The 22,464-nt window shown below is 44.3% G+C and overlaps 1 protein-coding gene across 1 annotated transcript in view; it reads left to right on the forward strand.

Annotated features, from left to right (window-relative positions):
- LOC136627225 (uncharacterized) overlaps positions 1–19,793 on the forward strand; it is a 28,337-nt gene extending 8,544 nt beyond the window's left edge. Inside the window, exons 4-8 of the mRNA XM_066602156.1 lie at positions 6,230–6,421; positions 15,770–15,794; positions 16,280–16,404; positions 18,783–18,835; positions 19,603–19,793. Of these exons, the coding sequence (XP_066458253.1) occupies positions 6,230–6,421; positions 15,770–15,794; positions 16,280–16,404; positions 18,783–18,835; positions 19,603–19,701 (494 nt within the window). The 3' untranslated portion in view covers positions 19,702–19,793. The remainder of the gene's footprint in view (positions 1–6,229; positions 6,422–15,769; positions 15,795–16,279; positions 16,405–18,782; positions 18,836–19,602) is intronic.
- The last annotated feature ends 2,671 nt before the right edge of the window (positions 19,794–22,464 follow it).

Consider the following 22,464-nt stretch of genomic DNA (forward strand, 5'->3'; position numbering starts at 1 on the left):
ACCACTAGGGGGAGCTCACTACATACAAATATATACACACACACCACTAGGTGGAGCTGACTACATACAAATATATACAGCCACCACTAGGGGGAGCTCACTACATACAGATATATACAGCTACCACTAGGGGGGGGGGGGGCTCACTGCATACAGATATATACAGCCACCACTAGAGGGAGCTCACTACATACAGATATATACAGCAACCAGTAGAGGGAGCTCACTACATGCAAATATATATAGTTACCACTAGGGGGAGCTCACTACATACAGATATATACAGTCACCACTAGGGAGGGCTCACGACATTCAGATATATACAGCCACCACTAGGGGGAGCTCACTACATACAAATATATACAGACACCACTAGGTGGAGCTCACTACATACAAATATATACAGCCACCACTAGGGGGAGCTCACTACATACATATATATACAGCCACCACTAGGGGGAGCTCACTACATGCAGATTCACACTTTTTGTTAAAAAAAAATCCAGCCTCTAAAAAGAAGTTGTCGTCCTTTTTCAAAACTCGGCATGCCGTTCCATCTTAAGCTGATATACAAATAATTAGAGTTGTTGCGTGATTAGATTAATGGTTCAAGAGGCCCTAAAAGTGGTTCCGCCCTTGGCCTGTAAGAGGCTCTCGGATGCTCCTTGTGTAGAGCTTATTGACCACTAGATGCCTCTACAACGCAGAGAAGAGATGTCACCCTGTTACCAGAGTCTGAGATGGGCGCATTATTGGGGTGGGAGAAGCTGGATGGTCGTATTGATGAATTTTTCCCACCGGTCGTGCTTTCTAGACTGTTAGGGGGTGTTGGGACCAGTAGATGTGTAAGGGCACACAAGGTGACTGGGCTCAGGACGCCCCCTACAGACCACCAATAGAGAGGACCATCTGACCAAACTGTTCGGGGGTGTTGGGACCAGTGGATGGGGGCACACTAGGTGACCGGGCTCATGATGGCCCTAACAGATTATCAGTAGAGAGGAACATCTGACCTGACTGTTAGGAGGTGTTGGGACCAGTAGATGTGTGAAGGCACACAGGGTGACCGGGCTCAGGACGCCCTCTACAGACCACCAGTACAGAGGACCATCTGACCAGACTGTTAGGGGGTGTTGGGACCAGTGGATGGGGGCACACAAGGTGACCGGGCTCATGATGGCCCTAACAGATCATCAGTAGAGAGGAACATCTGACCAGACTGTTAGGAGGTGTTGGGACCATTGGATGGGGGCACACAAGGTGACCAGGCTCAGGACGCCTGCTACAGACCACCAGTAGAGAGGAGCATCTGACCATACTGTTAGAAGGTGTTGGGACCAGTGGATGTGTGAGGGTACACAAGGTGACCGGGCTCAGGACGCCCCCTACAGACCACCAGTAGAGAGGAGCGTCTGACCAGACTGTTAGGAGGTGATGGGACCAGTGGATGTATGAGGGCACACAACGTGACCGGGCTCAGGACGCCCCCAAACAGACTCACAAGTAGAGAGGATCTGATTGCCCGAGATTCACGAGGAGCGCCAACTGTTTTATTATCCGCCATCTAGAGACAGGTGATGCCATTGTTACACACCTGTGTCTGTAGGTACCATTTCCAGGCGCTTGGCTGAAGAGCATTTAACATCCACCCATCATCGCCTCTATCTGCAGTGTTGATGTAAACGGTGAAACCGGATGCTTCGGAGTGGAACTGGGTTCTCTTCAGCGACAAATCCAGTTTCATTTCAGTTATTGACGATAGCCGTGTTCGTGTCTGGAGACGTTGGGGTGAGCGCCTTCATTCTGCCCACTGCTGGTGTGATGATGTGGGGGCCATATGTCGGTCTCCCGACATATGACAATGGGAGATATGTTGAGGACATCCAGCAACCACATGTCTTCAAATAGGTCATTTCTAGCAGTATAATGCTCGGCCGCACACAAGGGGGTCCCATAAAGCCCCACAACATTCTCACACTTGCATGGCTGCCCTGTCACAAGATTTATCACCAATAGAACATGTATGGGACCATCTGGGATGCCAACTTCAACAGTCTACGAGTTTACATGATGTAGAGCAGAGGTTCACAAACTCTTTTGTTCCGTAGACCACTTGTCAATGTTTTTGTTTTTGGTAGACCCCTTGCCTGCCTAAAGCTGGCTGCACACTGGTGGGTCAGATTCTGTATGCAGGAGCTCTCAGAGGAGTCCGACCCTGTGCCCAGCCGGCGTCTGCGCATACCTGTGATTTCCTGTTCTTTTCTGTACTGCGGATGGTCCGCACGCCTCGCCGTTGGAGATGCGCAGTACAGATTTGTTTTTAACACCTGCATTTCCCACGTTATTGTCTAGTGATGATGCAGAATCTAGGACTTTTCAGCAATGTCAATTGTGGAAGGGCCGCAGGTCTGACGACTTCCATTGACTTCAAATAGAAAATGCTGCAATTTTTCCTCCAAGAGCGGAAAATCACAATTGATTTCCACTGGTGTTCAGGAAAAAGCATTTTTCAATAGCATGCTAAGGGCGGTATCTGCTGCAGAATCTGCGGTATCTGCGCGGGTCTGTTCCGTCTGTCACCGGAGCCCAAGAAGTTTTCTGTGAACTTTACATAAACGACTTTATGAGATATCAGAGAGGTCAGTAACTTCTATTACACGTATTCTGTACAATCTGTGGAAGGTGGATTATGTCAGAGAGCCTAAATGTTCATGATGACCTGCCTGAATGGGGTCCGCTCACATGGACCCCTATTTATGTCTCATGCGTCCTCAATATTTTTTATTGCTGATATGGACCCCCAGTATGTCAAAAGCGATCCCTGGTGGTCCATATAGACCACTTTGGGAACTACTGATCTAGAGGCTCAGTTACAGCAAATATGGAACAATATGCCGTAGGATCCCATACAGAACCTGTATACCTCCACGCCCCTCTATATCATCCTGTAGCAAAGCTAGAGGCTTTCCAACAGGGTACCAGAGCCTCCATGTCTATCTGTATCACATGTATACAGATATATACAGCCACCACTAGAGAAAACTCCCTGTACATAGATCTATAAAGCCACCACTAGGGGGAGCTCCCTGTATACAAATATGTAAGGCCATCACTATATGGGATTCTATTTATACAGATATATACAGCATATACAGATACATACACACACACACACACACACACACATACAGTATATATATATATATATATATATATATATATATATATATATATATATATATATATATATATATATATGTATGTGTGTGTGTGTGTGTGTGTGTGTGTGTGTACAGCCACAACTAGGTTGAGCTTTTTGTAAACAGGTTAATGCAGCCACCACTAGGTGGTGCTGCCTGTATAAAATTATATACAGCTATCACTATATGGAGCTGGTAGTATATAGATATATGCAGCCACCACTATGGGGAGCTCCCTGTATACAGATATATACCACAATGACTAGGGGAAGCTCGCTGTATACATACATGTGCAGCCAGCACTATGGGGAAATCCTTATATACAGATTTATACCACAACCCCTAGTAGGAGCTCTCTGTATACATAGTTTCATCATAGAGCCTGTTAGGCTGTCAGCCATGTTGGTCTGTATGTCCGACCTTAGACCTATATTCAGCAGCCAGTTTTTTATCCCCTGTATAATCCCCTGCCGGCCCTGAATAGTTGGGATGCAGTTATAGAGGCTTCTTAGTTCCCCCTGCCTGTTTATATTCACATTTAGAAACGGCCATTGTCTCCCCTTCCTGAGCTGGGCTGTGATGTAAATAACCCACTTTCTTTCTTCTCCCCCCTGTATGTGTTGGATAGTATAAGCATGAGGATACATGAGTTGTATGACCTGCACTCGGTAATGAAGTCTTAGAAAAACCATTCACCCAGCAGAGGGCGCTGCAGACCCGCCGGAGCCGAAAATTCAGATTAGGGGAAATCTTTTAATAAGAATTATCAGTTGTGTGAGGGTCCTAGCCATATATGAAACATATTTACAGAATCGGGCAGCCCAGCTGAATAAAACACACCCGCACACGTTTTGGTACAGGCCCTGGAACACCCAGACCTGGTTATAATTCACGTGTCATACTTGATATCAATGAATAGATAAAATCATGACCAGAAATATAGCAGACATAACTTCCTGATCGGAGGACCCCGTGCAGAGATATGACCGAAATTCCGAGTTATGATTTTCCACAATCCAATCCTCCCTTTTCTGTATGACCTCAGAGGGGGCGGGGGGAGGTGTGTTCTGGGGAAACTATTAACACTGGGAGCTCACAGAGAACAGGTTGTCAGACCATAGAGATATGCTGCTGCATATGGACTGTCCCATTTTTTCTTCTAGGAACTCTACCAATCAGAGCCTTTGGACTGTGTATCCCATAATCCAGTTTATTTTAAAGACACTGTCTTGTATATACCTGTATATCCTTATACTCCTGTGTCCTTTTCTGTATACTTTTATACTTATACATATTTAGCACTGCTTGTCTTTTCCTAGAATAAATTTACAATTTATTAGTCAAGTCTAGTCTGTTTTAAAACGAATCATAACTCTGTGTTCATAATTCATAATTCTGGGTTCCAATCTACCTGTAACAAGCTGGTGGTGGCAGCGTGTGTATTTTATGCGGCATTGTAGAGTGCTGGAGTACATTGGACGGAACCAAGTGGTGATTTGAGCTTTCACTTTGCATGCTTGCAGAAGCCCAGGAAAGCTGGATACAAATCAGCCTGTAATCTAATGGCTCCAAGCTTGCAATCTCCCTAGAGTGATTGATCGAGCCTCTGATGTGATGGTTGGTAGCGTCAAATGCACTCGAAATAGTCAATGCGTGAGTAATTGGTGATAGAGGCGGGATCAGTTGGGGTTCCCCCTCTCTCTCTGTGACAAGTTTGTGATACACATTTATATAGCCATCACCAGAGAGAGCTCCCTGTATACAGATATGCACTGCAATGACTAATGGGAACTCCATGTATACACATGTACATAGTCACCACTATATATAAATATATACAGCACCCACTAGGGGAGCTCACTGTGTACATATGCGTACAGCCATCACTAGAGGGAGCTCCCTATATACATATATACAGCCACAACTGGGAGTAACTCACTGTTTATAGCTATATACAGCAACCACTAGTTGGAGTTCACTGTATGCAGACATCACTAGACGGAACATACAGTATATTTACTGTATGTAAATATATGCAGTGATCACTAGGGGGAGCTCTCTGTATACCGATGCATACAATACAACCATCACTATAGGCAACTCCCTATGTACACAGCTACCATTAGTTAGAACTCGCTGCATATAGATGAGTTCACTGCATACAGATTATGGCAATGTCTGCGTGGTGGGTGAGGTCGACGAAGACACAGAGGCTCACTCAGTCCATGTAAAAGTCTGAATAACTTTATTTTCTTGAATATTCAGAAATAACCAGAAATCCAGTGGAAACACAGCAGCCACTGGCAGCGTATACACTTGGTGCTATAAACAGAACAAACACTCACCCGTCCAGGCGCTCACCAAACAGTAGCTTCCTCACTCATTACTGTCACAGTGACTTACTGACACTACACATACCCAACTGGGTGTCAGTCTGGGGGCGTCCTTCCCTGTCAGACTTGTGGCGTTACCACAGCCTGGTCTCCCACAGATGTCAGGCTTTCAATCTCCTCTTATCCGCCCTCTCAGGGAGTAGCTCCAGCTCTGTATCTGGCTTGCTGCAGTAGCCCCGGCTCTCAGCCAGGGACTAAATGTGTTTGGAGATTTTAGCTTTTCCAGATACAAATGTACAGCAGTCCCTGCTGATTAGCACACCTTCCAGTACACAGAAGGCCTGTTTACAGCCCACTGCAGGCTAATCTGTGTACTGTCTTACCACAAGATATATACAGCTTACACTAGGGGGAGCTCCCTGTATTCTGATATACAGCTACCACTAGGTGGAGCACACAGTATACAGATATATACAGCAACCTCTAGGGGGAGCTCACTGTATACAGATATATACAACTGCCACTAGTGGGAGCTCACTGTATACAGATATATACAGCCACCACTAGGGGGAGCTCCCTTTACACAGACATATAGAGTTTTCACTATGTTTCCTCTCATGGAAAGTGTAAAGTTATTCTCACTTTGTTCTGTTCTTCATCCTCCTCCCTCGTCTGATTACATCTTTCTCTTGCCAGGTGTTTGCCGTAAAGCCTCTCCGTGGACGCATATGGTGGATTTCACGGAGAACTTCACGGAGATCTCAGTGAACAGTTCTGTGGTCGTCTCCTGTAAGCAGGAATATGGGAAGAAGAATATCACACTGCAGTGCCGGGAGGAGTCCAGGCAGTTCCTCCTGTCCCCAGCGGATGGCGACACCCCTTGTGTCGGTGGGTTCTGCTCTGATTTGTCTATTTTCCACAGGGTGCAGTCTGCTCACTGCCTGTGACGTGCTGCGTGCTGCTGCACAAGGTGCAGTCTGCTGAGTCTTAAAAAATGCAAAACAAAAGGCAGCATGGTCCATATCGCTATATACAGGACATACATAATTATACATCTCCTGTATATAGTGACTAGCTGATATACCCCGCTTCGCCCGAGTTATATATATATAGACTAGCTGATATACCCGGCTTCGCCCGAGTTAATTTGGTACTGGTGTTTATCTGGTGTTCACACGGAAAATCTTATGAAGTCGTGGTTACTTTAGAGATACCGAGGAAAAAAATATGTTCACCATTTTGCATGGTTCTTTCCGTTACCCAGAAAACACCACGTGGAGGTAACCATGGTCGCTGAGCCAATCAAAGGGAGCACTCACTCACCCATTCATGAATTCATGAATGGGTGTGAGTGAGAGCTGCCTCTGATTGGTCAGGCTGTGACCAATCAGAAGCAGCTCATTCAGCAGGCGGGGTTTTTAAATCCCCGGCTGCTGATTACTACAGAGAGCAGTTCAGGAGAACTGCAGCCGGCCGCGGCTGAACTCCATCTGCCGGGACAAGGTAAGTATATATTTTTTTTATTTTTACACATTTCTGGATGAATTGCAGGGAAGGGCTTATATATTTAAGCCCTTCCCGACAATTCATCCTGCGATCGCCGGCAGCCCATTGAATTCAATGGTCAGTGCTCGTTTAATCAAGACGAGTACCGCATGGTGCTTGTCTCGAGTAACGAGCATCTCGAGCACCCTAATACTCGAACGAGCATCAAGCTCGGACGAGTGTGCTCACTCATCTGTAGTCCCAACTCGATTATTCAATTCTGTGTGCAAAAGAATTAGCGTCCAAATTTTATGTACAAAATCTAATTCTCTCACTTCCTGATGTCATAGAAACGTGAAATTTGGCAAGGGCATTGATTATGTCATAAATAGGAAAAGCTAATCGGTCCCAACTCGATTATTCAATTCTATTCGCAAAAGAATTAGCGTCCAAGATTTACGTACGGAATCTAATTCTCTTACTTTCCCGGTGTCAAGAAAATCGAAATTTGGCACGGACATTGATTATGTCATAAATAGGAAAAGCTAATGGGTCCCAACTCGATTGTTCAATTTTAAGCGCAAAAGAATCAGTGTCAAATTTTTACGTACATAATCTAATTCTCTCACTTCCTGATGTCATAGAAACATGAAATTTGGCACGGTCATTGATTATGTCATAAATAGGAAAAGCTAATGGGTCCCAACTCGATTATTCAATTCTAAGCACAAAAAAAATTAGCGTCCAAATTTTACATACGGAATATAATTCTCTCACTTTCCGGTTTCATAGAAATGTGAAATTTGGCGCGAGCATTGATTAGGTCATAAATAGGAAAAGTTAATGGGTCCCAACTCGATTATTCAATTCTAAGTGCAAAAGAATTTGCGTCCAAATTTTACGTACGGAATCTAATTCTCTCACTTCCTGATACCATAGAAACGTGAAATGTGGCAAGGGCATTGATTATGTCATAAATAGGAAAAGTTAATGGGTCCAAACTTGATTATTCAATTCTAAGTGTAAAAGAATTTGCGTCCAAATTTTACGTACGGAATCTAATTCTGTCACTTCCCGGTGTCATAGAAAGGTGAAATTCAGCACGGGCATTGATTATCTCATGAATAGGAAAAGCTAATCGGTCCCAACTCGATTATTCAATTCTATGCGCAAAAGAATTAGCGTCCAAGATTTACGTACGGAATCTAATTCTCTCACATTCCCGGTGTCATAGAAACTCGAAATTTGGCACGAGCATTGATTATGTCATAAATAGGAAAAGCAAATGGGTTCCAACTCGATTATTCAATTCTAATCGCAATAGAATTAGCATCCAAATTTTACATACGGAATCTAATCGCTCACTTCCCGCTGTCATAGAAACTTGAAATTTGGCAGGAGCATTGATTAGGTCATAAATAGGAAAAGCTAATGGGTCCCAACTCGCTTATTCAATTCTATGCGCAAAAGAATTAGCGTCCAAATTTTACATACGGATTCTAATTCTCTCACTTCCTGATGTCATAGAAACGTGAAATTTGGCACGAGCATTTATTATGTCATAAATAGGAAAAGTTAATGGGTCCCAACTCAATTATTCAATTCTAAGTGCAAAAGAATTTGCGTCCAAATTTTATATACGGAATCTAATTCTCCCATTTCCCGATGTCGTAGACACTTGAAATTTGGCACGAGCATTGATTATGTCATAAATAGGAAAAGCTAGTGGGTACCAACTTGATTATTCAATTTTATGTGCAAAAGAATTAGAGTCTAAATTTTACATACAGAATCTAATTCTCTCTTCCCAGTGTCATAGAAACGTGAAATTTGGCACGGGCATTGATTATGTCATAAATAGGAAAAGCTAATGGGTCCCAACTCGATTGTTCAATTCTAAGCGCAAAATAATTAGCGTCCAAATTTTACGTACGTAATCTAATTCTCACACTTACCGATGTCATTTTATATAAAGGAAACGTCACATGGTTACCTCCACGTGGTGTTTCCTGGGTAAGACAAAAAAACATGCAAGATGGTGAACATAGTTTTTTCCCGGTATCTCTAAAGTAACGACGACGTCATAATATTTTCCGTGTGAACACCAGATAAACACCAGTACCAAATTAACTCGGGCGAAGCCGGGTATATCAGCTAGTAATTATATATGTACAGCTGGTATAAGTTATGCATCTCCTATATATAGTGATATGGAGCATGCTGCTATAACCTGGGTATCTCCTGTATATAATTATATAAGTACAGCTGGTATAAGCTATACATCTCCTGTATATAGTGATATGTAGCATGCTGGTATAACCTTGGTATCTAGTATATATAAGTATATATGTACAACTGGCATACGTTATACATCTCCTGTATATAGCGATATGGAGCATGCTGGTATAACCTGGGTATCTTCTGTATATAATTATATATGTACAGAAGGTATAAGTTATATCTCCTGTATATAGTGATATGGAGCATGCTGGTATAACCTGGGTATCTAGTATATATAAGTATATATGTACAGCTGGTATAAGTTATACGTCTCCTCTATATAGTCATATGGAGCATGCTGGTATAATCTGGTTATCTTCTGTATATAATTATATATGTACAGCTGGTATAAGTTATACATCTCCCTGTATATAGTGATATGGAGCATGCTGGTATAACCTGGGGATCTCCCGTATATAATTTTATATGTACAGCTGGTATAAGTTATACATCTCCTATATATAGTGATATGGAGCATGCTGGTATAACCTGGGGATCTCCTGTATATAATTATATATGTACAGTTGGTATACGTTATACATCCTTTATATAGTGATATGGAGCATTTTGATATAACCTGGGTATCTCCTGTATATAATTATGTATGTACAGCTGGTAGAAGTCATACATCTTCTGTATATAGTGATATGGAGCATGCTGGTATAACCTGGGTATCTCCTGTATATAATTGTATATGTACAGCTGGTATAAGTTATACATCTCCTATTTATAGTGATATGGAGCATGCTGGTATAACCTGGGCATCTTCTGTATATAATTATATATACACAGCTGGTATCAGTTATACATCTCCTGTATATAGTGATATAGAGCATTTAGGTATAACCTGGGTATCTCCTGTATATAAATATGTATGTACAGCTGGTAGAAGTCATACATCTTCTGTATATAGTGATATGGAGCATGCTGGTATAACCTGGGTATCTCCTGTATATAATTGTATATGTACAGCTGGTATAAGTTATACATCCTGTATATAGTGATATGGAGCATGCTGGTATAACCTGGGCATCTTCTGTATATAATTATATATACACAGCTGGTATCAGTTATACATCTCCTGTATATAGTGATATGGAGCATTTAGGTATAACCTGGGTATCTCCTGTATATAATTATGTATGTACAGCTGGTAGAAGTTATACATCTTCTGTATAAAGTGATATGGACCATGCTGGTATAACCTGGGTATCTCCTGTATATAATTATATATGTACAGCTTGTATAAGTTATACATCTTCTGTATATAGTGATATAGAGCATGCTGGTATAACCTGGGTATCTCCTGTATATAATTGTATATGTACAGCTGGTATAAGTTATACATCCTGTATATAGTGATATGGAGCATGCTGGTATAACCTGGGCATCTTCTGTATATAATTATATATACACAGCTGGTATCAGTTATACATCTCCTGTATATAGTGATATGGAGCATTTTGATATAACCTGGGTATCTCCTGTATATAATTATGTATGTACAGCTGGTAGAAGTCATACATCTTCTGTATATAGTGATATGGAGCATGCTGGTATAACCTGGGTATCTCCTGTATATAATTGTATATGTACAGCTGGTATAAGTTATACATCTCCTATTTATAGTGATATGGAGCATGCTGGTATAACCTGGGCATCTTCTGTATATAATTATATATACACAGCTGGTATCAGTTATACATCTCCTGTATATAGTGATATAGAGCATTTAGGTATAACCTGGGTATCTCCTGTATATAATTATGTATGTACAGCTGGTAGAAGTCATACATCTTCTGTATATAGTGATATGGAGCATGCTGGTATAACCTGGGTATCTCCTGTATATAATTGTATATGTACAGCTGGTATAAGTTATACATCCTGTATATAGTGATATGGAGCATGCTGGTATAACCTGGGCATCTTCTGTATATAATTATATATACACAGCTGGTATCAGTTATACATCTCCTGTATATAGTGATATGGAGCATTTAGGTATAACCTGGGTATCTCCTGTATATAATTATGTATGTACAGCTGGTAGAAGTTATACATCTTCTGTATAAAGTGATATGGACCATGCTGGTATAACCTGGGTATCTCCTGTATATAATTATATATGTACAGCTTGTATAAGTTATACATCTTCTGTATATAGTGATATGGAGCATGCTGGTATAACCTGGGTATCTCCTGTATATAATTGTATATGTACAGCTGGTATAAGTTATACATCCTGTATATAGTGATATGGAGCATGCTGGTATAACCTGGGCATCTTCTGTATATAATTATATATACACAGCTGGTATCAGTTATACATCTCCTGTATATAGTGATATGGAGCATTTAGGTATAACCTGGGTATCTCCTGTATATAATTATGTATGTACAGCTGGTAGAAGTCATACATCTTCTGTATATAGTGATATGGAGCATGCTGGTATAACCTGGGTATCTCCTGTATATAATTGTATATGTACAGCTGGTATAAGTTATACATCCTGTATATAGTGATATGGAGCATGCTGGTATAACCTGGGCATCTTCTGTATATAATTATATATACACAGCTGGTATCAGTTATACATCTCCTGTATATAGTGATATGGAGCATTTAGGTATAACCTGGGTATCTCCTGTATATAATTATGTATGTACAGCTGGTAGAAGTTATACATCTTCTGTATAAAGTGATATGGAGCATGCTGGTATAACCTGGGTATCTCCTGTATATAATTATGTATGTACAGCTGGTAGAAGTTATACATCTTCTGTATAAAGTGATATGGAGCATGCTGGTATAACCTGGGGATCTCCTGTATATAATATGGACAATTGTACATCTCATAAGTTATACTTCTCCTGTTTATAATTATATTTTTGAGAGACTGCTGACTTCTGGTCACGAACTGTTACATGGTCACCGCACTAAAGATATATAATAGCGCCAGAGGCATAAATTCCATCCAGTTATATACCAATGTTTCTCGCCTGTCACCCCGGAGCATCCTGAGGGCTGCACAGAAGTGTCATTCACAGTCACGCCTGCTTCAGTAAGATTGTCGCTGTCCTGCTGCACCTCACAGTCCCACAGTGCGAGGACGGCCGCTGCTTGGTGACAGGCCCTATGGTGCAGAGTGCCGGCCGCTGGTTCTCTCATCCATGAACGCTCCGAGCGGCGTGCTGCTGTGTGTCACTAAGCTTCTGCTTCTCGGAGGTCTGAGCGGCGGACATTGTCGTTTATTTTAGTCATTTCTCTGAGGGGGCAAAAATCAGAAGTGACTTTCCTGGAGTGTAAAGCATAGACGGGTGATCGGCGCGGTAATCCGCCAGAAGGATAATCCGCCGCTGTTCCCCTAGGAATCACGCAGGTGATCAGTGAATGTTCACCTTCCTCACCAACATAACATGACGTTTGCTCTTCCGGGTGAACATTTTGTTACCCTGCCACCTTCTGGAGGTCTATCACCACTGAGGCTCCTCCCCTTATACTGTCATAATTACCCATTAATGAGGTTATTAACACCCCCCCCCCCCCTACTCAGACGCTCTATTAGGGTGTAAGGTGCGTGTTGGATGCTGTGTGTGTGGTGGGGTTGGGGGTGGGGAGAGGGAGGCAACTTAAGTTTTTGCAGCAAACAGAAAGCATAACCATAAGTATCATACAAGCTTCACTCCACAGGAGGGCGCTCTACTAGCAATACTGCAGATGATCACAGTCCCAAACTACTAGGTTTGCTGGCCGCTGCACTTCTGGGAAGGTTTACTGTCCTTTGCCTCGTCTGACCTCCGCATCAAGCACTGCCTGCTGTCCCTGGTTCTGCTTGGTCAGGTCTCCTGTGGACGGCGACTCGATCTCGCTGGTCCTGCTGAGGAGCGGTTCTTCTTCCCGTGTAAGGGGGTTGTCCTCGTGGTCCTCCTTACACTGGCTGATGTGCTTTCTTTATGGAGAAAATGTGATTACCGTTCCGTCATGTGTCACTTTAAGGACCCTTTCACAAGGGATGGAATAGACTGCATGACCCAACACAAGCCGCGGTAACCTCCACACCAAGATCTGCAGGCTACCTGCGAATTGTGATGCAGAACTGAAAATGCTTTAAAACCTGCCCACAATTTCACATCAAGATCCGCAGTGATATCTGTAGACTTTGGTGGTAATCTGTGGATTTGTCTGCATAATCCCGTTCAGAGGCCATAATATCTTGGTGGAAGCGTTCGCCGCACTCCTCTGAGGATGCTCCCATGCTCTGCTTGAAGTGATCCCAGTTTTAGAGACATCCTGCACCCTATCTTGCTTTAGTTCTTAACCAGAGTGTCAACCAGCTTCACGTAGTTGTGGGCCTTGTGATCCCCAAGGAAACCTTTAACTGCTGCCACAAAGCTGTTCCCAAGCTGCATTGTCCTTTCTGGTCAGCTTCTTTGGGAATTCAGTGCACTTGATGAGCTTCTTTTTGGCCTCAGAGAGCTTTGGGAAGAGGTCTTCCAGGTGTTTGTCAAAGCTCTCAACACTGATGCAGCAGCCTTCAAACGATTTCATAAGCCCCACATCGCGTGATCAAAACGTCGCTGTAATTCTCATGGAGGAATAAAAGTCTTTTTTCATCATTCTGGCACCCGTGTATGCTGCTGCAGGACATCTTCATTTGTAGTGGCCACCAGTGGCTTCCATCTGACATTTTTCTGTCCATTCGCAGTGGCCAGTTCCTCTTATGGTAGTGTGAATCAGTGTCCCTACTGTCCGAAAGGCAAATATAGCAGGGGGACTTCATAAAACCACCTTGGAGACCCGTCAGGAATGCCACCATTTTAACATCTCCTATGCCCCCCCCCCCTCCCCTTACCTCAGTCTATGCAGTAAAGTCCTCACATTTTCATAGTCCTCTTTGAGGAGCACTGAGTGCGCCGGGGGAAGGAGAAGGTAACATGTTCCCATTATGAAGCAGGACAGTCTTGAGGCTCTTGCACCAACTGTCAATGAAAAGGCGCCACTCATTCTCATTGTATGTGAATGCATCGAAAAGACCTCACATCAGGGCAAAAACAGAGTCCATCTTGACTGGTGAAGAAACCTGTAAAAATATGGCAGCGCTTCCTCTGGTCTGTTACATGGACACTGTCGGCAAAAAGGTTCCACTGCTTGAGCCCGGGGGTCAGCAGCTCAGCATTAGATTTTGTGAGTCCAAGATCTCTAATCAAATCATTCAGGTCATGTTGATTCGGGAAATCTGGCACTTTGTCCGCAGCCGTGTCGGTGAAATCAGCGTCTTCATCTCCTTCGCTGTCTGATTTGCTACTTTCATAGGATCTTAACTGTTTGCTGCTGGTGGAGTGGGCGCTGGGCACTGAGTTGTGTGGCACTTGGGCGATTGTTAAGGAATGTCTGGATTCAGCACTGCTTGTGCACTTTAACCAGATCGGCATTTTAAAGGGCCCACCATGCAGAAGGAACAGTTAATTGTGTGGTTAGTGGAATTGCCAACCTCATGGCCCTCTTCTCTCCTCTGTACCATCCTGCAGAAGAACAAAATGAAATCAATGTAAAACTAAGACATGCAGTGAGCAGCAACCAACTTCATTTTACTTGATCTTCTAGAGTTCTCTTGCAGTTCTCACAGCGCCTATGTTTTATCATTATGGCGAGCTGGCACTCCAACATATGCCTTGTAGGCCTCACACATCTCCGAGATGCTTGGATAGACGACTTTTTCGCTCTTGTCTTGAGAAATTCACCACAGACAGAGCAAAATGATTCTGCGGATGTTTGCAGCTTTTTGATGCAATTCTATTTACCTAGGTAAAGTATATATGTATCACAGCATGCAAATGTATAACATAATCACATACATGTAATGTGAAGATATGCAAATTCCACATATGAATGTCCTGTCCACAAAAGCAAACATTTTACAGCATAATTGCCATTTTCTGTACTTTCTAGACATGAGGAAACAGGAAAACGCAAGTAATGCCCGAGGACAGAAAAAAGTTAACATTTGTTACACAGTGAATTATCTACCAGCACTCTCGGTACCGCCAGTTCTGATCTCACTTAGAAGCAGGCTTTTCTGTTTTATAGTTAGCCTCGTACTCCACTGGTGACAATCTTATGCTGCACAGTATCTTCATATCTTTGAGACTGATGGAGTTCAGCAATGAGATGATTCTCCAAGTAGGTCTTTACGAGGGATGAATATAGTCAGATTTTAAAGCAAACAAGCTATCCTCTGCCTCAGAATTTGGTGTGATTTTGCAGAGTCAACCATTTACAATGGCATGGAGATGGAGGAGGGGTGGGGGTGGGGGGATTCAGTACTCCCACCCTCAGCACCACTTTGTTAAAAAAAAGGGCAATTGATACTGCTGTTTATACTGGATATTGTTATACTGCTCTGATGTGTAATAATGAGATCAGTCCATGAAACTGACTTTTCAACAGATTTATTGCTTGCCCCGCAGGTAACGAGATGCTAGCGCTAGTGAGGTGAGAACCAGAATGAGACTTATTATCTTCTGTCCCTCACCCCTTGCATTATCTGCTGTCCCTCACCCCTTGCATTATCTGCTGTCCCTCACCCCTTGCATTATCTGCTGTCCCTCACCCCTTGCATTATCTGCTGTCCCTCACCCCTCGCATTATCTGCTGTCCCTCACCCCTCGCATTATCTGCTGTCCCTCACCCCTCGCATTATCTTCTGTCCCTCACCCCTAGCATTATCTGCAGTCCCTCACGCCTCGCATTATCTTCTGTCCCTCACCCCTCGCATTATCTTCTGTCCCTCACCCCTCACGTTATCTGATGTCCCTCACCCCTCGCATTATCTTCTGTCCCTCATCCCTCGCATTATCTTCTGTCCCTCACCTCTCGCATTATCTTCTGTCCCTCATCCCTCGCATTATCTGCTGTCCCTCACCCCTCGCATTATCTGGTCTTAGAGAGTCATACTTTTGTTGTTAACTTGTCTTCAGATTATTACTTACATCCACTTTTGGATTCGTGGTTCCATTTTTGGTGAAGCTTCTGCTCCTAATAGTCATTCTGCTGTGGAAGATGTCTTGGACGATAAACAAAAAGCTCAGGATTTGCAGGAAAGGTACTGATACTTTATATTGGTTTAGAGACTTTGGGGCGGGGCTGATGGTCCTTGTGGTAATCCATCTGATGACGTCTTTAGGTTAGTACTTCCCGTAAAAATCTGCAGAAAAGCTCTTCTGTAGAAGGAAGATGGCCGTTTCCCTAGTTCTACCTACAAATGTCGACCCTGTAACTCAATGTCTGGCCTTCGTCTTAACTAGAGATGAGCGAACGTACTCGGATAAGCACTACTCGTCCGAGTAATGTGCTTTATCCGAGTACCTCTCCGCTCGTCCTGAAAGATTCGGGACGCGCTGCGGAGCGGGGAGCTGCAGGGGAGAGCGGGGAGGAACCGGAGGGGAGATCTTTCTCTCCTTCTCTCCCGCCCGCTCTGCCCCGCTCCCCGCTGCGACTCACCTGTCAGCAGCGGAGCGCCCCGAATCTTTCAGGACGAGCGGGGAGGTACTCGGATAAAGCACATTACTCGGACGAGTAGTGCTTATCCGAGTACGTTCGCTCATCTCTAGTCTTAACACTTAAATTCAACACGGACTTAAAACATCTTTATAAGTTCTGTTTCTGCAACCTGCACTGCAGAACATGGTAGTATGTAAGCAATTGTGCCACAGCAATTTTTGGGGCAATAAGATAGTATATCACATGACTGCTGCATCAATAATGTCTCCTTCCTGTGTATGTGCGGAAGTTCAGCTTCTGTAATCTGAGAAGAGCAAAACATAAGGAGCTCTCTGCCCCTACACTGCAGTCACTGACACAGTGCCACCTCCGTCCATGTGGTTGTGTCTGGAACTGCAGCACATTGCAACCTCAGACTGGGATTGAAAACCAGTCACCTACGGATAGCCCTGATTTGGGTTCTACAATTAAGCTTCTGGCTCCATTCAGTGAGTTGTGCATCCTCTTTGTTCCCATGATGGTGGAGGCATTTGGTGATGAGCTCCACCGACTCATACATTGACCATGGCAAATAATCGAAAAATGGCCGATTACTGCACAAAACCAAAAACACCAATCACCTATCAGGAATCCTGGAGAGGCAGCATCATCCTGTATGAAGGCTTCAATGCAGGAGATATTGAGACTAAGGGCTCCTGCACACAAGCGTATGCGTAGATGATTCGATTGTACTCTGAATGGAGTGCGATCTAGTGCTTTCAGGAGTGTGAGTGCCCATCTTACTGGACATTTCTGTGCTGCTGGGCCCATTCACATCCCTGCGGGAGACACCTGCGACACTTTTAGACTGGCTCAGCAGCTTAATTACTCCACGGTGTTAGCAATTAACACCGCAAAATTGCGCAGTTACGCACACAATCTGGTGTGGGCGGGGTGTTGCCATAGGAGGTGGTGAGTTCTCCTTCAATGGAAGTCTTCAGAGGCCGGACAGACATCTGTCTGGGGTGATTTAGTGATCCTGCACTGAGCAGGGGGTTGGGCCTGATGACCCCGGAGGACCCAATGACCTTGGAGGGCCCTATGACCCTAGAGGACCCGATGACCTTGGAAATCCTGATGATTCCGGAGGACCAGATGACCTTGGAGGTCCCGGTGACCCGGAGGACCCTTCCAACTCCACAAGTCTATGATTCATTGATTTCAACGGTTTCGTTTTCACTATTGGGATTCTCACGTGTTGTTACTACGTGCGAGAAAAGACAGGACTTGCCCAGACAGGACTTATCTTCCTGCTTTGTTTTCAAACTTGCGCATAATAGCTCCATAGCGGCAAGCGTATTACCGCATGCACCCAGGTGTTTTTCTTTAAACCTGGTAAAAAAAAAATTAACATTCAAACACCACACTATTGCGCGTGAGTTAAAAAAAAAAAGCATGAAGATAGGTCTTGTCTGGGCAAGTCCTATCCTTTCTTGCAGAGTATTAACCTCGGGAGACTCCTCAGGGGTGCAAACACTGTCTGTAAAGTAGGTGTGAAGAACAGCGCCAGTCACAACATCCGCTCTGGTACAAGTGTGTGACTGCTGGCAAGACACAAGGCAGATTTGCTCCTCAGAGGCTCATAAAGGGAGCCGGCACCGAGGTGCTAACAGTAGAGTAGGCTGGAGCTCCACGGACAGGTTTTGTTGCAGATGTCTCAGCCAAAGAGGTGGAGAACTATCAAGCCTTTTTTTATCAATTCCATCCTTTTGTTTGGCTAATACTGCACCAAAAACTACCGGCATCGATCTGGTGTAATGCTGACCCCTGACATTGTACAGGTGAGAGGAGCTTTACCAATATTGCATCAGCACAAGAGATACCCCCCCCCCCCCCCCCCAGCACCACCACCAGTACAACCGTAGGAGCTGTTACCATCTGACTGCTGACATCATGTAGAACTGCACCTCATACCTTCAATTACATCTGATATCTCCACAGAAGATGACCAGCAGAGATCACCAGAGGAGAGAAGCATGAACGTCTACTGGAAGGTAAGAAAAGCCTCCATTCTTCTTTCCATAGCTGCCAATTCTGTGAGGTTTTATTTTGGGATCTTTTGGGCTGAGATCTGGTTATTTGAAATTTTAGGGCCAAAGCCTGAGGCTGCACTATTGACTGGGGCTGCACTACTGACTGGGGCGGCACTACTGACTGGGGCGGCACTACTGACTGGGGCGGCACTACTGAGAGCATCTGACGACAACATGCCCTCTTCTTATGTCTGCCGGAAACAGGGAGACCGTCCACATTAACATCCACCTCCTGCCCGGCTGGTGATTGTTGATAACTAGTGATGAGCGATTATTGGAATAATCAGGTCGGAAATGGTCGGACTGATTTGCCAAAAATAATCGCGAATCAGAACGACCCGATTCCGAGTTTGAAAACCTCCATAGAAATGTTGTCCTTGGACTGATCTGGACCTAAAACTCCAACACTGCAGGGCAATAGTGCTAATAACTGAGCCACCACACAAAGAGAACATACAGCCTTCATGCAGTTGTTGTCCATAGTCAGACGTGACCCTAGAACCCCAGCACTACAAGGCAACAGTGCTAGCCACTGAGCCAACAAGCGTCTTCATTCTCCAGTGGAGGAGAAGGACCTATTCTTACTCTCCTTCACATGAGATGGAGTAGCAGAGAAGCAGCTTGGTGGCTCAGTGGTTAGCACTGTTGCTTGGCAGTGCTGAAGTTATCCATATTGAGGCTTTTTACACCTTTTTTCTTTGTTTTCCTTTTAATGTCCGGCACATAAGAAGCCAGAACAGGACGACGTTTCTCCGCAGCGAGAAGAAGTCCAGGATATCTACGCGAACCTGAAAGAGGAAGTCTACATATTCCCAGCCAGGAAATAAGGAGCCAAAAGCACAGAATAACATGGGGGACACAATGATGGGAGTAGTAGTCCTCATAACACACCTGCAGTTATATTCCACGTGTAATGATTTATGTCCATTGATGGTGGGAGGGGTGGGGCTGTGACTATTGATGGTGAGAGGGGCGGGGCTGTGACTATTGATAGTGAGAGGGCCGGGGCTGTGACTATTGATGGTGGGAGGGGCGGGGCTGTGACTACTTCTTTACTTTACCCATGGTGCCATTGTCACCTCTAGCTCAGGGTCACCCAGGGCAGATTTTGATGGGTATTTTTAAGCTGCCCTGCATGACCCTACAGAAATCCCAGTGGAGGCTCGGCTCAGGAGGGGATTCAGAATTATGTGGTCACAGTATAGCAATGCATTATCGGCCTTCGTGTCAGACATGGGGTTTGCTATTTTAGGGAAAAATGTGAATTTTTTTATACTGTTATCTAAAAAAGAAGCGACTCAGATGAAGATGGAGCAGAAATGAAGAAGCTTCAATCTCACAAGAAGTACCGACTCATGGTGGATTTGTTATCCTCTAACTGTATAGAGGAGAAGTTCCTGATGAGAAACCTTGGACCCCTCTGGAGGATTCCATAATGGGGAGACTGAAAGAAACGTGAGTCTTGTGCTCTGATGTCAGGAGCTGGGGTCTGCTATTACGAATGGGACCTCGATTACTCTGGGATCAGACCACTATACGACTGTGGGCTAGACTCACTATTATTATTAGGGGCCACTATTATCACTGGGGGCCACTGTTACTATTGGGACCATGATTACCACTGGGACCATTGAGGACCACTATACTACTGGGGGCTGCTATTGCTACTGTGACCACGAAGAGTTACTATTATCAAGGGGGGCACTATTATCACTGGGACCTCTGAGAAGGGACACAATTACTATTGGGGCCACTGTGGCTATCTGAGTCCACTTCAAAGTAAGTTAGTGCACCAGGGGGAAGTTTTAATAAGTCTGAAATATTTGTATCTTATTTCCTATTATCTATACCTGTGTGCATCTTATAGTCTGAAAAATATGGTGCATCGAAGTCAAATTCTCTGGGACAGGAAGTGTAGTCATAGGGACACAGGCAGAGAGGCTTTTCTTACATAAGGCTGAAGTAAGGGACAATGAATGTGAGAACAACATATTTCAGAGCAAAAAAGATTAAACCGTTATCAATGAACAATCAACGAGCTGCGGATTATTCTGGATCTCCATCTAGACGCCGAAGCAAGATGCGATCGTCTACATTATGGTTGGCTGATAGCTGAAGTGTGCTTGAACTTCAACAGTTAATGGTGTGAGAAGCGGTAATGGAGGTCTATGAAGGATTGTGTAAGGGGGTTCACATCCATGAGCATGTACAGACTTGTTAGCATACGCGTATATAATGTTATGGGAATAAATCATATTCCAGCTGAACTCACTGTCTGCTCCAAACTAATCATAATGAGAATAGCATGCATGCTTATATATAGCCAGGGGGACACACATCTGTATCAAAGGCAATATAGTTCTGGTTTATTATAAACATCACAGAGCAGATATACCCAGATATGATGCAATAATACAAATAAACGTGCCCAATGTTATAACAACTCTGTTACGATCATGTGGGCAAACTAAGCACGGGGCCCACACGATCGTGACCAAAAGAGAGACGGATACACACTAGATACAAACAAACTTACCCTAAACTACTGGTAAGGATGACAGTGGCCCTACCTAAGCGGGGACATCGCCCCAATACAGGGCAGCCTAGCGGTCTTCAGAACTGGGCCCAAGCTGATCCTAGGAGCCATGCACCAGAACAGAATACAAACACATGCCACTCAACAGGGACAGAACAACAGAATACACAGAGCCAGAAAACACAGCATACCGCAGCCAAAATGCAACCACTAGTCACAGATGATAAGCTAATTATAAATACCAGGTATGTTGCAGCCGTTCTGAGGCCTGCACCTTGCTTGCAGGCCAGACCAGGTTTTGGGTGTGCCCTTGCTTCTCCGGGAGCTGAGGAATGTGGTAGCTGCAGGAGTAATGTCAGTCAGCACCTGGTGCTGAGTAGCCTGGCTCCTACTTAAACAGTGCCAGCATTATCTCCTGTGCTGGTCAATACTTCAGTTGCCTTTGGACAGCGATGGAGGAACACATCTTGGCTGAAGCTCTCCATGCTAGCTAAGTTATTTTCTGTTTTGTTTGGTTTTCGGTTTTGCCTTTCTTTTGTGCTAGGGCTCCCTGATAGGGTCTTGTCAGTGGCCCAGGCACGCGTGCGGGCTCTCACTTGTCAGAGCGATCGGTCCGCCGAGTAGGCAGGGCCCCCTCCTGGGTTAGGGGACTATAGGGAGAGAATTCCTCATAGTTTTATGTTTCCTTTGCACAGTTGTGCCTTTTGTTAATGTTATTGAGGTTGTACGTCCGGAGGACACAACAAGGTATTAGTTGACATTTTGTACAAAACGTGGAAGCTAGCGGGCCACTTCACGGCTCCTGGTTATACTGCTAGTCCCTACACTAACTAGGAGTACAGCAGAACCGGACACAGTTCACACAGCAAGCTGACACAGATCGCAGGACATACAGCAAGCTAACACAAAACTGACAGAAAATAAACGTACAAACGGACATGAACCAGCGCACACTTCACACAGATGAAACTCACAGCAAGTCTATGTGTCCTCATACAGGGGGAATAGACAGTCAGCCACCCATCTGACATAGGGAACTGTGTCAGGGATCCAC

This window comes from Eleutherodactylus coqui, chromosome 5 (assembly GCF_035609145.1).
Source record: "Eleutherodactylus coqui strain aEleCoq1 chromosome 5, aEleCoq1.hap1, whole genome shotgun sequence".
Lineage (NCBI taxonomy): Eukaryota > Metazoa > Chordata > Amphibia > Anura > Eleutherodactylidae > Eleutherodactylus > Eleutherodactylus coqui.